Raw genomic sequence first — 14,090 nt, forward strand, 5'->3', positions numbered from 1 at the left:
TATTTGAAAACGATTCATAAATAGGCCGAACAATGACAACGTTCTAGAATATTACAGTACATCAGCGTTTATCAGGGATTCTTTTTTCTTCTTCTTGAAAACGAGGGCTTTTCAAAATGCTATAAAACGGAAATGAACCGATAAAAAAACAATCCGCTTCGACAATGTTGACTGGAAATGGGTCATTGATAATGCGACGGGCAGATTAGACACATAATTTAAAACATAGATTAGGCGATATTAACGTTCGGCATTCAAGGGGGTAAAAAGGAAAACACGGCCGGCTCTGAAAGTGTTAAAGGAACACGGCAACATTATGGGAAATGAACTTACTGTCTTCTCCAGAGTCAGACAAAAAGATAGATACCAATTTAATCTCTGTGCGTTCAGTAGGAAGCTATCCAGCTGCAAGCTTTTTTTTTTTTTTTAAACTTTGACCAGTCAGCTGGTTCTTTTTAGCGTTTATCGCTTTTTCTGGTCAAGCATGACCGACCGAAACAGGTTGAATAGGATATAGATCAGGGGAAAGACACTCTGAGAAAATACGGCGAGTCCGGGAGTCGAACTCGTGTACCCCAGATCCGTGACGCGCACGGTTGTCCCCGACGCCGAAATAGCGCCGAGATACGCGGTGAGCTACTGGAGCTCCCCATCCAGCTGCAAGCTTAACACAAATGCGTATACAGACCACTAGCCTACCTTAAAACACCAGGAGAGGTGTCGGTTGGCTAACGCCTAGGCTAGCCGCTATGCATTTGCCTCCATTCATTTCTGCTGAGCTAGGCTAGCTTGCAGTCGGGATGGCTTTCTACTGAATTTCCCATAATGTTTAATTTTTCAGGATATAATATCCAGCATGGAAAATAGCATATAAAACAACTAAAGGCTCCCACAGAGTTGGGTGGAACGTACCGGACTCCGCGCGGCATGTCCGCAGTCATTTGATGTTTCATAGTCGAGCGTACCACCGCGTACCAATTTCCTACATTTCTCGTGCCAGTTTACTACATTTCCCATTTCCCTATTTACACTTTCTGTCACGGCGTCGTCCACCAATGTCAAAATAAAGAGTCTAGGTTATCTCTGTTTCCAAGATTTCGAAATAAAACTGGCAGTTTTATACACTTTAGAAAAGCCATTCAAATTTCTCAAGTTTCTTCTTCAGATGAAAAAAAGACATGGTCAAAATGTATATGAATTGCAATGGATACCGATTAGCGATAGTAAAACAAAATTTTGCGTCATCTACCTGCCAAAGTTTTACCGGACCAATCCTACCCATATAACTATGATCCTGCCCTACTCTCTCTTGGCACGGAGTGAGTGTTCAGAGTAAAATGCAGATCGGTGTCACATTTAATGCAGGTCGATGTCAACCAACACGCAGAGCAGCCTTTTGTGTGACACCTACTGAGCTGATTCCGCTTTGAGTCTGCTTTGAGTACGCGCGGACCTCTGCGGAGTCCGTTCCATGTACGTTTCGCCCGACTATGTGGGAGCCTTAATTGACTAACAAAGTCTTGGTTGATTAAGACCAAACCGACCAAATCAACTAATGGTCTATGAGGGGGCAGTCCATGTAAACAGTCCACTGTTGTGACAGGGGCTAATTAACTATATAACTAAAGTAATTAGTTACACTACTTGTTATATGTTGTTAATATATATCATGTGTGGTAATGGTTTATTTTCGGCCAAAGTCTCTTGTGATACCAGCACCCATTGAGATTTCCTTTATATGTATATATTACCCTTACATCTTCACTCTGTGAGGTTTATTCATCTACGCAATTATTATTCCACACATGCAAGTGCAATGCATGCAGTATTTCATTCATTGTGAGCAAACCTATTTTCTGCTTTCTGGTCCCCTCTCTGTTCTGCAGTTGAAGGTCCTCCCATGCCCATGAGGCCCTCCCGTCACATCCACACCTTCCCCAAACAGAGAGACCTGATGGGCTTCAAAGAGGTGAGGCCCTCCTGGCTACGCGCGTGTTAAACATTTGCTTTGGATATCAATATTCTTAACTTTTATGATTCCTCCACATAAGCAATATATAGCAGCAGATAATGTTAGTGAGCAAGTTAGCAACCCATCGCATGTGGCTTCAGCTCTTGGTGTTAGTATTTTAATAGTTATAGAATGACGAGGACAAAATATTTACATTACATTTATTTGAGATGTTATTAAAGGGTAAATTCAGAATATTTCTTTCTTAACACTGATGTTGTAGAATGGTTCTGTTCTTCATGCTGGATACCGATAGCTCCAGCAAAACGACTGCAAAATCAATGGGGCTGATTACATGTCGTCCTTGGTGGAACACATAGCTCTTCCAGATATACACTGGTGACGACATATTGACATGTTTTACCTTCTGGCCTCCAGGTTTACCTGATCAACCTGCGCCGACGCTCAGACCGAAGAAACAGAATGTTGTTCTCTCTCAACGAACTGGAGATCGACGTCAAGGTGGTTGATGCTGTGGACGGGAAGTGAGTATGAGGAGAGAGAGAGACACGCATACAGAGAAACAGAGAGAGAGAGGGAGAGACAGAGAGAGAGACACACACAGGGAGAGAGAGACACGCATACAGAGAGAGGGAGAGACAGAGAGAGACACACACAGGGAGAGAGAGACACACACACGCATACAGAGAGAGGGAGAGACAGAGAGAGACACACACACAGAGAGAGAGAGAAATTGAGGTTAGGTTTGGGAAACTTGTGGAAAGTCAGTCAGTCAAGAAAAGCCTGGGATGACAGAAGAAAAAAGAACCCTCTAGGAAATATCAGAAGTAGCAATTTTTTGTAAACCATCTATTAATAGAAAAGTACTTTCCGTTCTTCCCTGTGTGTGTGTGTGTGTGTGCTTGTGTGTGTGCAGTGCTCTGAATGCCAGTGATATAAAGATCCTAGGCGTAGACCTGTTGCCTGGTTACTATGATCCGTTCTCTGGTCGAACCCTGACCAAAGGAGAGGTGGGCTGCTTCCTCTCCCACTACTTCATCTGGAAGGAGGTGAGTTTGGGAGTCTGTTTTGTTTTGTTTGTTTTTTTGCGGTGATAGACGAATGCTTTTACTTCGACACTACCTTCGCCGCACCAAGTTGGGAGTCTTAAAACTGTACCGTGTAGTTTTGGGCAGAAAAAAAAGGTTTGATCCTTTTCTATCATTTTGAGTGTAACCGACAGGTAGGGATCAAAATGGTTTGAATCGATCCAGTATTGAGCGAGTTCAGCCAGCTGCAACAAACCAGGCTGCAATATAATTTTTTTTTTTTTTTTTTTTTTTTTATATTATTGATCTTTTTCCCCCTCCTTTTTCCTCCGATTTTTCTCCCATCCCAATGTTAGTCGTTATGCCAATTCCCAATCCCCTTCCTGGTCGCTGCGCACTTACCCCCCACAGTCGGTCTGGGAGAGTGGAGGCTACCACGTGCTTCCTCCGACACACGTCCAGCCAATCAACCGCTTCTTTTCACCTGGCAGCGCGGATTCTCACTGAGAGGGCGTAGCGTGTGGAAGGATCACACTATCCCACTTAGATCCTATCCGCGCTTAGCAGGCGCCCCGACCGAACTGTAGGAGTCGCTGTTTACAACGACCCGGACCCACCCCGCCAGCTTCTCCCACCCTCTAATACTGCCAATTGTATTAGTGTGAACGGCCAGCCAAGCTGGTGACAACCCCGGAGCTGTGAGCTGGATTCGAACAGGCGAATCCTGCCGCTCCGGGGTTGGTGACGAACGCAATCTCCGTTACGCCACCTGACCGCTGCAATATAACATTTATGTATTCTTTATGTATTGGGGCAAATGCGTCCATCAAAGAACGTCCAACAAAAGAGCTTGTTTTTTGCTCTGACAGTTAATGAGAGCAGAGTCTTATTGATGATGATGATATCAATCCACATCTAAGCCTAACCCAGGGGTCGGCAACCTGCGGCCTCGAGGCCGCATGCGGCTCTTTAGCCAATCAGCTGCGGCTCACTGGCCAAAAAAAAAAATTACCTTTTTATTTATTTTATTTTCTTATTTTGGAGATCGATGTCATACTGTGACACTGAAATGAAAAAAATTTCATCAACTAAGATATTTAGTCAACAAAAGGCTTACCTGTATGCCTGATATGTGGTGCGAAATTTGCGAACAATGAAAAAATTATTTTATAGATTTTCCACAAATAAGGGAAGGACTCTAATAGAGCTGCATAGTTCAGGGTTTTATTTCAAAGTAGGTCTACAGATGCCAGTGTTTTTTCTCCTTTTCTGTGTTTTATTTCAAAGTAGGTCTACACATGGTATTCTTTTTTCAAAGTGGACTACTTTCTATTTTATAAATGTTCCACAAATAAGGGAAGGACTCAAATATACCTGAATAGTTCAGGGTTTTATTTCAACGTCGGTCTACAGACACCAGTGTTTTGTCTCCTCTTCTGTGTTTTATAAAAAAATAGGTCTACACAGCCAGTATTTTTTCTCCTCTTCATAAGAGTTTGAGGTTTTCCTTTGTTATAACAGGTAAAAACAGCAATTAAAAAGTCAACATTTTTCTTTTTGTTGCTTTATAATCCCATTAATGCAACAAACTGTGTGCTATAAGTATAAAGTATAATAAATCGCAAATTACTTTGGGTATGCAATTGTCAGGCGTTTTATGCTAAATGTGGGGTATGCTTGGGGATATATAAAACGTTATACACTGTGTTATCTTCATTTTAAGGGTAAATAGGTTGTGCGGCTCCCTGAGCATTTTATTTTGTGGGACGGGGGAAAAGTGGCTCTTTTGATAGTAAAGGTTGCTGACCCCTGGCCTAACCAGAAGTGTGGTTCTGTAATCCAGGGACAGTCCAGCTACCTCAACTCATCTGCCTGCAGCAGGTCTCTCTCTCTATACTCTTTGAACATCTTGAGAGAGATTCCTGAGAAGATTTCCTTTTTGGCAGTCATTCCATTTGAAATGGTCACCGCATGGCGGTCTGCACGGCGTAGAGTATAATGTTCTCCATTTGTAGTACAACGTTGTAGCTAACTAGCCACAACTTCTATGGGGCTAGTCAGAAATCAGTGTCCTCAAGTCTATGAAAGGAAAGTGTGTGGAACCACATTCTGTTGGTATAATTAGGGAATGCACAAACATGAAGCACCAGGCTATTCTAAAACACTCGACAACCAACAAACGCAGCTGGATCTTTGTATCCCTGGCTTTTGGTTGATGTAAACACATATTTTTTTATTTAGAGATTTTCCTAAATGTTTAGTACTTCTGTTAACATTTACAGGTTTAATCACTTTGGAAGTCACAGCCCAAGCATTTGTTACTAATTATTGTAAAGGTAATTATTTCTGCTGAAAGCGACACAGTGCAACGTAATAGCCTTTATAATACCTAACACATTTGAGTGGTTTCCATGATATAGAAGACATAATCAAGACGGTTGATCTTTGATCTCTCTTTCTTTCTTTCTTTCTTTCTTTCTTTCTTTCTTTCTTTCTTTCTTTCTTTCTTTCTTTCTTTCTTTCTTTCTATATATATATATATATATATATTTCTCTCTCTCTCTCTCAGATGGTGGACCAGGAGATGGACATGGCGTTGATATTTGAGGATGACGTGCGTTTCCAGGCCAACTTCAAGCGGAGACTCGTCAGGGTGATGGAGGAGGTGGAGCAGGCGGAGCTGGACTGGGACATTATGTAAGAGAGAGTGTGTGTGTGTGTATGTGTACGTGCAATGTATGTACGTTCTTTGCATAATGTGGAAGTTATTTATTCGATTCACAGGATAAACGCCTTGAGATGTAGCATCTCGTCTTCAAGGGGGTCCTGCAACATGAAACACAAAACAAAGAACAACAAAAACACTTAACATAACATATGACTGCCACAATGTTTTCCCATCTTTGTACTTAGTGTGCCAGCGCTGTAAAGTATAGGGATTTTCACTGTGCGTTGCAGTGTTTGCAGGGCTATATCGATATTCTATATTATAGCTATGGAGACAATACTATGGCTCATTTGACATTAACAATCCATCGTTCAACATGTGAAAAAGAATAATTTTTTTCATGTATACGTTCGCGTGTTATACCGTGGTGAATATTGTATAGTTTCAGAGTGATCCTGGCTAATTCCTAAAAACGGCGCTATGGAGCAATATGTGAATTTTGCTAAAAGCGTTGGCGTTGCTCACCTGTACACGCTACTATTTCCAGTTCAAAGGTATATAATAGGTATTATGTTTCATCATGAATGCATGAAAGGGGGGGGGGGGGGGGGTCGTTTTTTATGCTTTGATCGCCAGTAACGGCATTCATTTTTGAATACTACATACGTTGATCGGCCGGATCGATATGAAATCATTGTAGGATCAAGGTGGAATTGATGTCATATAGTCCTTACCTTTACTAGGAGGTATCCCAAAAAGAATATTCCAATTGTCTGATAGCTATTTCCAGTATTGATGTCGATCGGGTCCCTGACACGAAGTGGCACGGGATATGCCTCAAGTGTGCTGAACGCATTTCGAAGTGCTCGCATGAAGCGATCTAAATTCTGCGCCCGGACCATATACGATCTAACACAGAGTGTGAAATAAGGTTTCAAAGGGTGGGCGATACTGTCACCTAGCAGGATGCGGCCGGTATTGCGCTTTTGGGAATTCAGAATGATTTCCTATGGTAACACAGAGGTCCGTGAAGATATAATGAATAAAAAAATCTAATAAAATAAAAAACTACCAAAACCCGAGAAAGTCAATGTGTTAATCAAAAAGAAACAAAAAAATTGATATACACACACACACACACACACACACACACATACTGTATATATGGGAACAGGGAAAATACGATAAAATAAGGTGTTCTAGAAATGCAGGTGTCATAGCAGCATAGGGGAGGGGGATGGTAGGTACAGGCAGGGTACTAGAAATGAGTGAGTCTGGCTGAATGTGCTCCTCATCTTCCTCTGCAACCACTTCTCATTTGACCAGTTCGACTCCCACTTGGAGGAGCTAGCCTTCCTCACCAGCTTGTTCAGCATAGTGTCCCTTGAGTTGATGTTGCCCCCCAGCATACCATGGCAAAAATGAGGATGCTGGCTACTACAGACTGCTAAAGCGACTGCAGCAGCCTTTTGCACACGTTGAAGGACCAGAGTCTCCTCAGGAAGAACGGCCTGCTCTGTCCCTTCCCGTAGAGGGCCTCAGTGTTGTCCTGCTCTGTCCCTTCCTGTAGAGGGCCTCAGTGTTGTCCTGCTCTGTCCCTTCCCGTAGAGGGCCTCAGTGTTGTCCTGCTCTGTCCCTTCCTGTAGAGGGCCTCAGTGTTGTCCTGCTCTGTCCCTTCCTGTAGAGGGCCTCAGTGTTGTCCTGCTCTGTCCCTTCCTGTAGAGGGCCTCAGTGTTGTCCTGCTCTGTCCCTTCCTGTAGAGCAGGGGTGTCGAATACATTTTCACAAGAACACTATAAGGTCCAACAAATTTAAAATAAATTCTACATAAATTAATGAATGCAAACACTCCCAGACATACCCCACGCGAAGGTAAGGAAAAACTCACTAAAACCTAACAATAGGAAAAAATGCACCACAGGCAATGTGGAGGAGAGAAACCTTAGAAGGGCCATTCAAGGGGGGGATCTCCCTTCTTAGATGTCGGTGATAGTAGTGTTGCAGACGGACAGTTGGTAAGCATGCACGCATGTGTGTAGTGATTTGAAACACAGATGAGTGCATGCAATAGCAACTGAACATTTTGAAAAATTAAAGATAGAGCTGATAGCGGATCTATTTGAGGCACAGGGGCAGCGCAAACCTTGCAGAGGCCATACATCCAACTAATGAGAGATAGTTTGATTACAGAAAACATTTGTCTGCAAGTTCTCTGAAGTTTTGGGTGGGACTTGTTTGGATCCCTGCAACTTCTGATTCCTATGGGGCGAGATGCTCGGTTATGTCACACAACATAGCAAAGTCACACAGCCAGTTTGGATCCGACAGTTCAGACAATATTTCTTCAGCCACAATAAAGCTAGCTTTCACTGCTGCATAACTTATGGCTGTAGCTTTTGTGAACATGGACATGAACATACTCTTCTGCGATTGCAGTCTGCCTTTTAATTCTTTTAAAAGCCTTTTAAAATGCCTTTGTTTTTCTTGGAGGCTAAATTTGGCATGTGTTTGGTGTCAAAATGCTGACGTAGATTGTACTCTTTGACGACCGACACTCATCATAACACAAAAGACATAAAATTATTTGTATCCTTTAACCACAAACATGTATTCACTTTCCCATCTTTCTTGAAACTGCCTTCCAACAACTTTTCTCTTCATGGACATGTTGGAATCATTAATGAAGATATTTTTCAATTCGACTTGATGGTGAAATCGCCGTAGTTAATCACTGATGTACACTGCGATCTATACAGTGTCACTTCGAGGGTCACAAAAGAGGGCCTCATTGTTGTCCTGCTCTGTCCCTTCCTGTAGAGCCTCAGTGTTGTCCTGCTCTGTCCCTTCCTGTAGAGCCTCAGTGTTGTCCTGCTCTGTCCCTTCCTGTAGAGGGCCTCTGTGTTGTCCTGCTCTGTCCTTTCCTGTAGAGCCTCAGTGTTGTCCTGCTCTGTCCCTTCCTGTAGAGCCTCAGTGTTGTCCTGCTCTGTCCCTTCCTGTAGAGGGCCTCTGTGTTGTCCTGCTCTGTCCTTTCCTGTAGAATGCCTCAGTGTTGTCCTGCTCTGTCCCTTCCTGTAGAGGGCCTCAGTGTTGTCCTGCTCTGTCCCTTCCTGTAGAGGGCCTCAGTGTTGTCCTGCTCTGTCCCTTCCTGTAGAGGGCCTCAGTGTTGTCCTGCTCTGTCCCTTCCTGTAGAGGGCCTCAGTGTTGTCCTGCTCTGTCCCTTCCTGTAGAGGGCCTCAGTGTTGTCCTGCTCTGCCCCTTCCTGTAGAGGGCCTCAGTGTTGTCCTGCTCTGTCCCTTCCTGTAGAGGGCCTCAGTGTTGTCCTGCTCTGTCCTTCCCTGTAGAGGGCCTCAGTGTTGTCCTGCTCTGTCCCTTCCTGTAGAGCAGGGGTGTCAAATACATTTTCACGAGGGCCACATCAGCATTATGGTTGCCCAAAAGGGCCAAAGACTGTATAAATGTAAATGTAATGTAAAATAAATGTAGCTACTCCTTTACATATTGTTAAATAACTTTCTGTATTTATTACTTATTCAAGTTGCAAATAGTACATATGCATTTGCATAGATGTAAAAATATGTTAGCTTATTGCTCTTTTATTTTAACATATGTACATTTATTATTTTCTTAAAAAATGTATAGACCCCCATATTACTCCATCAATCAATGATTGAATTAAACTATTCAAGTAAATAACAAAGAATAATATCGTCAAATACAAGCTATGACCTTAACTTTGTTCAAAACCTTTTTGTCACAGTCAAGAGGGGCAGAACTATGGTGCAACCAACAATTGTGAGCTGCTAAGAACATGTGTGACAGATGTAGCATTTTACAAAAACAAATGGCTGCACACAAATCAAATACAATGTATTTGTAAGGCCCGACAACACACGTTAATGTCCCCATGGGCCGGACACGTCTTCTTTAAACAAGTCAAGAAGAAACATAACAATAAGTCAAGAACAAAACAAGAACACCATAAGGTCCAACAAATTTAAAATAAATGCAACATAAATTAATGAATGCAAGCACTCCCAGACATACCCCACGCGAAGGTAAGGAAAAACTCACTAAAACCTAACAATAGGGAAAAAAGCTCCACAGGCAGTGTGGAGGAGAGAAACCTTAGAAGGGCCATTCAAGGGGGGATCTCCCTTCTTAGATGTCGGTGATAGTAGTGTTGCAGACGGACAGTTGGTAAGCATGCACTCATGTGTGTAGTGAAACACAGATGAGTGCATGCAATAGCAACTGAACATTTAGAAAAATTAAAGATAGAGCTGATAGCGATAGCAACTGAACATTTTGAAATATTAAAGATGGAGCTGATAGCGGATCTATTTGAGGCACGGGGCAGCGCAAACCTTGCAGAGGCCATACATCCAACTAATGAGAGATAGTTTGATTACAGAAAACATTTGTCTGCAAGTTCTCTGAAGTTTTGGGTGGGACTTGTTTGGATCCCTGCAACTTCTGATTCAATTGGGCGAGATGCTCGGTTATGTCACACAACATAGCAAAGTCACACAGCCAGTTTGGATCCGACAGTTCAGACAATATTTCTTCAGCCACAATAAAGCTAGCTTTGACTGCTGCATAACTTATGGCTGTAGCTTTTGTGAACATGAACATACTCTTCTGCGATTGCAGTCTGCCTTTTAATTCTTTTAAAAGCCTTTTAAAATGCCTTTGTTTTTCTTGGAGGCTAAATTTGGCATGTGTTTGGTGTCAAAATGCTGATGTAGATTGTACTCTTTGACGACCGACACGCATCATAACACAAAAGACATACAATTATTTGTATCCTTTAACCACAAACATGTATTCACTTTCCCATCTTTCTTGAAACTGCCTTCCAACAACTTTTCTCTTCATGGACATGTTGGAATCATTAATGAAGATATTTTTCAATTCGACATGATGGTGAAATCGCCGTAGTTAATCACTGATGTACACTGCGATCTATACAGTGTCACTTCGAGGGTCACAAAAGAGGGCCTCAGTGTTGTCCTGCTCTGTCCCTTCCTGTAGAGCCTCTGTGTTGTCCTGCTCTGTCCCTTCCTGTAGAGCCTCTGTGTTGTCCTGCTCTGTCCCTTCCTGTAGAGGGCCTCAGTGTTGTCCTGCTCTGTCCCTTCCTGTAGAGGGCCTCAGTGTTGTCCTGCTCTGTCCCTTCCTGTAGAGGGCCTCAGTGTTGTCCTGCTCTGTCCCTTCCTGTAGAGGGCCTCAGTATTGTCCTGCTCTGTCCCTTCCTGTAGAGGGCCTCAGTGTTGTCCTGCTCTGTCCCTTCCTGTAGAGCAGGGGTTCCCAAACTTTTCAGGCCGGGGCCCAGAAAATAAGGCGTCAGAGAGCCGCGGCCCAATGCACATCGTCTGGCTTTTTTTTTTTTTTTTTTTTGCCATGTGACCGATTTTTTAAGCCAAATATCACTTCAATCCTATTAAGTTAGTTCAAGTTAGTTATTCATTTATATGTGCTATTTATGAGAGGGCTAACTTGTTGCAAAATAATAATGATAATAATAATAGCCTCATTAAAATACTATTGTTGCTTCGGTTGTTTTCAGCGTTTTATGTGCATAATCTGTTATTTAGTTTGAAATGTTCGTTGAAATAAGTAGATTTTTAGTTTTTGTTTATTTATTAAGTTAATATAAAACCATATAGTCACATTTTAGAATACAATAGAAAATAATTTTAGAATACAACTAGAAACACTGTCCTGGCCTGCTTCTAAGTTCAGTGGCCTGACAAAAAAAATTAAAATAAAAAAATAAAAAATAAAAAAATAAAAAGTTTATATTTTATTTTTTTTAATTTTTTTTTTAAATCATCTCGCGGCCCATCCGTGGCTGCTCGCGGCCCACCTTTGGGTCGCGACCCCGACTTTGGGAACCACTGCTGCAGAGGGCCTCTGTGTTGTCTGACCAGTAGTCGTTTTTAAAGTAGCCCTTTTACCAATTATGGAATTAAATTAATCCACACCACAGATGGCTTCCACAACAATCATACCTAGAATATTTGATGATCATTTCAAACACACAATGAAATAATAATAATAATAAATAAGTGTTATATCTGTAGAAGCTCTCAGATATGCTCTGTGTTGTGTTGCCATAGCTAGCAGGGGGGGGGGTATTCAGTGGCATTTGGAAAACATATGTTGCCAGAAAGAAAATGCTTTAGTTAAAGACATCCGACACAGTTCAACTTAGTCATGTCGCCACCATAGCAATAGGGAGGGAAAGAATGTTTTCTGATTGGACTGAATGGTTGCTATAGTAACGCTGCCTTTTGCAACCTGTTCCATGAAGTTGTGTCTCGTTCTTTGGCCGCTGTTTCCCCTTCAAAATAGAAGCCATTGATTGTGATTTAAGAATGAAACTCCTAAGTCATCTTGTTTCCATAGTTACCCGGAGGCGATGATGAATACATTTTCAAGCTGGTTGGATGCACTTATAATACTTTTATTTTCTTTTTCTTTATTTTTTACTATGTTTTGATTCCAATTCTGACCAAATTAGAATTTTTACAATATTGATTGAGCGGTATAGACTCAAACCATTTGTTTGGGCTCACTGGACAGATATAATAATTTGTTCCTCCATCAGATAATTCTACCCTCCTTCTTTCCTCGAAGAAGGTTGATTTCTGACATGGCGTACTACGCGTGGCTCTCAAATAGTTGTAATCCTCCTAATACAGTCCTCTGTTTTAGCCCGATACCGCCCCTGATATCTGATATCGCTCTGACTGGTTATGCTCTGCCTCCAGTCCTTTTGCTAGTCTACAATGCAACCTCCTCCTAACCGGTGTGTTTGTGTTGCGTTTCCATAGTTACCTAGGCAGAAAGCAGGTGAAGCCAGGTACAGAGGAAGCGGTGGAGGACGTGCGTAACCTGGTGATAGCCGACTACTCCTACTGGACCCTCTCCTACGCCATCTCCCTGCAGGGAGCCCAGAAGCTGCTCAACGCCGAGCCGCTCACCAAGATGCTGCCCGTAGACGAGTTTCTGCCCATCATGTATGACAAACACCCAAAGTAAGTGTTTTAAGCTCCAGGTTTTTCCGCTTCCTCTCTTCGAGTGAAACCTCTTGTTTTGGAGTCATGTACTTCAAATGGACGAAGGGCAGTACTTCTTCTACAAGATCAATGAGTTGAACAGACTTTGTCTGTGTTCATACTACACACATGCATCGTGAATGCGCACACTTATGCCTCGGGATATTTCTCTTGGATTTCATATTTTTCGTCGTGTATGTATTTAAATAGTAACACGGTGTACTGGAGAAAGGTTAAGTTAGTACAGCAACAAAAGCTGCCATTGTTGTTGTCTGGTCGACACATGATAATTCTTTCCTTACAGTAATCCCTCTGTACAGTATCTATGCGGCCTCACAGTGACTCTCTGTATTGGAATGCACTCTGTAGCCGCTCCTCGGGTGCCAGACTCACAGAGCCGCCACTCCTAAACATGGGCTCCGCCGCGGCCCCTTAAGTATAGTTTTTGTGGTAGTTGCATATTACAGGACAAGCTTGTGTGCAGATATGTGTTTTGGCGCCAAGTTCAAAGTTTGCTGTTGTTGAGTCTGTCCCTCTGCTAGTGTAGGTGAGTTGTCTTGTCCTCTGCTAGTGTAGGTGAGTTGTCTTGTCCTCTGCTAGTGTAGGTGAGTTGTCTTGTCCTCTGCTAGTGTAGGTGAGTTGTCTTGTCCTCTGCTAGTGTAGGTGAGTTGTCTTGTCCTCTGCTAGTGTAGGTGAGTTGTCTTGTCCTCTGCTAGTGTAGGTGAGTTGTCTTGTCCTCTGCTAGTGTAGGTGAGTTGTCTTGTCCTCTGCTAGTGTAGTTGAGTTGTCTTGTCCTCTGCTAGTGTAGTTGAGTTGTCTTGTCCTCTGCTAGTGTAGGTGAGTTGTCTTGTTAGTGTAGGTGAGTTGTCTTGTCCTCTGCTAGTGTAGGTGAGTTGTCTTGTCCTCTGCTAGTGTAGGTGAGTTGTCTTGTCCTCTGCTAGTGTAGGTGAGTTGTCTTGTCCTCTGCTAGTGTAGTTGAGTTGTCTTGTCCTCTGCTAGTGTAGTTGAGTTGTCTTGTCCTCTGCTAGTGTAGGTGAGTTGTCTTGTTAGTGTAGGTGAGTTGTCTTGTCCTCTGCTAGTGTAGGTGAGTTGTCTTGTCCTCTGCTAGTGTAGTTGAGTTGTCTTGTCCTCTGCTAGTGTAGGTGAGTTGTCTTGTTAGTGTAGGTGAGTTGTCTTGTCCTCTGCTAGTGTAGGTGAGTTGTCTTGTCCTCTGCTAGTGTAGGTGAGTTGTCTTGTCCTCTGCTAGTGTAGGTGAGTTGTCTTGTCCTCTGCTAGTGTAGGTGAGTTGTCTTATCCTCTGCTAGTGTAGTTGAGTTGTCTTGTCCTCTGCTAGTGTAGGTGAGTTGTCTTGTCCTCTGCTAGTG

At 42.7% G+C, this 14,090-nt stretch overlaps 1 protein-coding gene across 4 annotated transcripts in view; it reads left to right on the forward strand.

The window, feature by feature from the left end:
• The window catches only part of cercam (cerebral endothelial cell adhesion molecule), a 42,679-nt gene that overhangs the window by 17,519 nt on the left and 11,070 nt on the right, over positions 1-14,090 (forward strand). For all 4 annotated transcript variants that reach the window (XR_014620287.1, XR_014620288.1, XR_014620289.1 and 1 more), the window contains exons 7-11: positions 1,887-1,969; positions 2,390-2,496; positions 2,889-3,021; positions 5,570-5,697; positions 12,502-12,705. Coding sequence is in view for 1 of the 4 variants with exons in the window: in XM_084325438.1 (XP_084181564.1) it covers positions 1,887-1,969; positions 2,390-2,496; positions 2,889-3,021; positions 5,570-5,697; positions 12,502-12,705 (655 nt within the window). In the remaining 3 variants the exon portion in view is untranslated. The remainder of the gene's footprint in view (positions 1-1,886; positions 1,970-2,389; positions 2,497-2,888; positions 3,022-5,569; positions 5,698-12,501; positions 12,706-14,090) is intronic.

The sequence above is a fragment of the Notolepis coatsorum genome (genome assembly GCF_963971535.1).
Source record: "Notolepis coatsorum genome assembly, chromosome: 11".
In the NCBI taxonomy this organism is placed as follows: Eukaryota; Metazoa; Chordata; class Actinopteri; order Aulopiformes; family Paralepididae; genus Notolepis; species Notolepis coatsorum.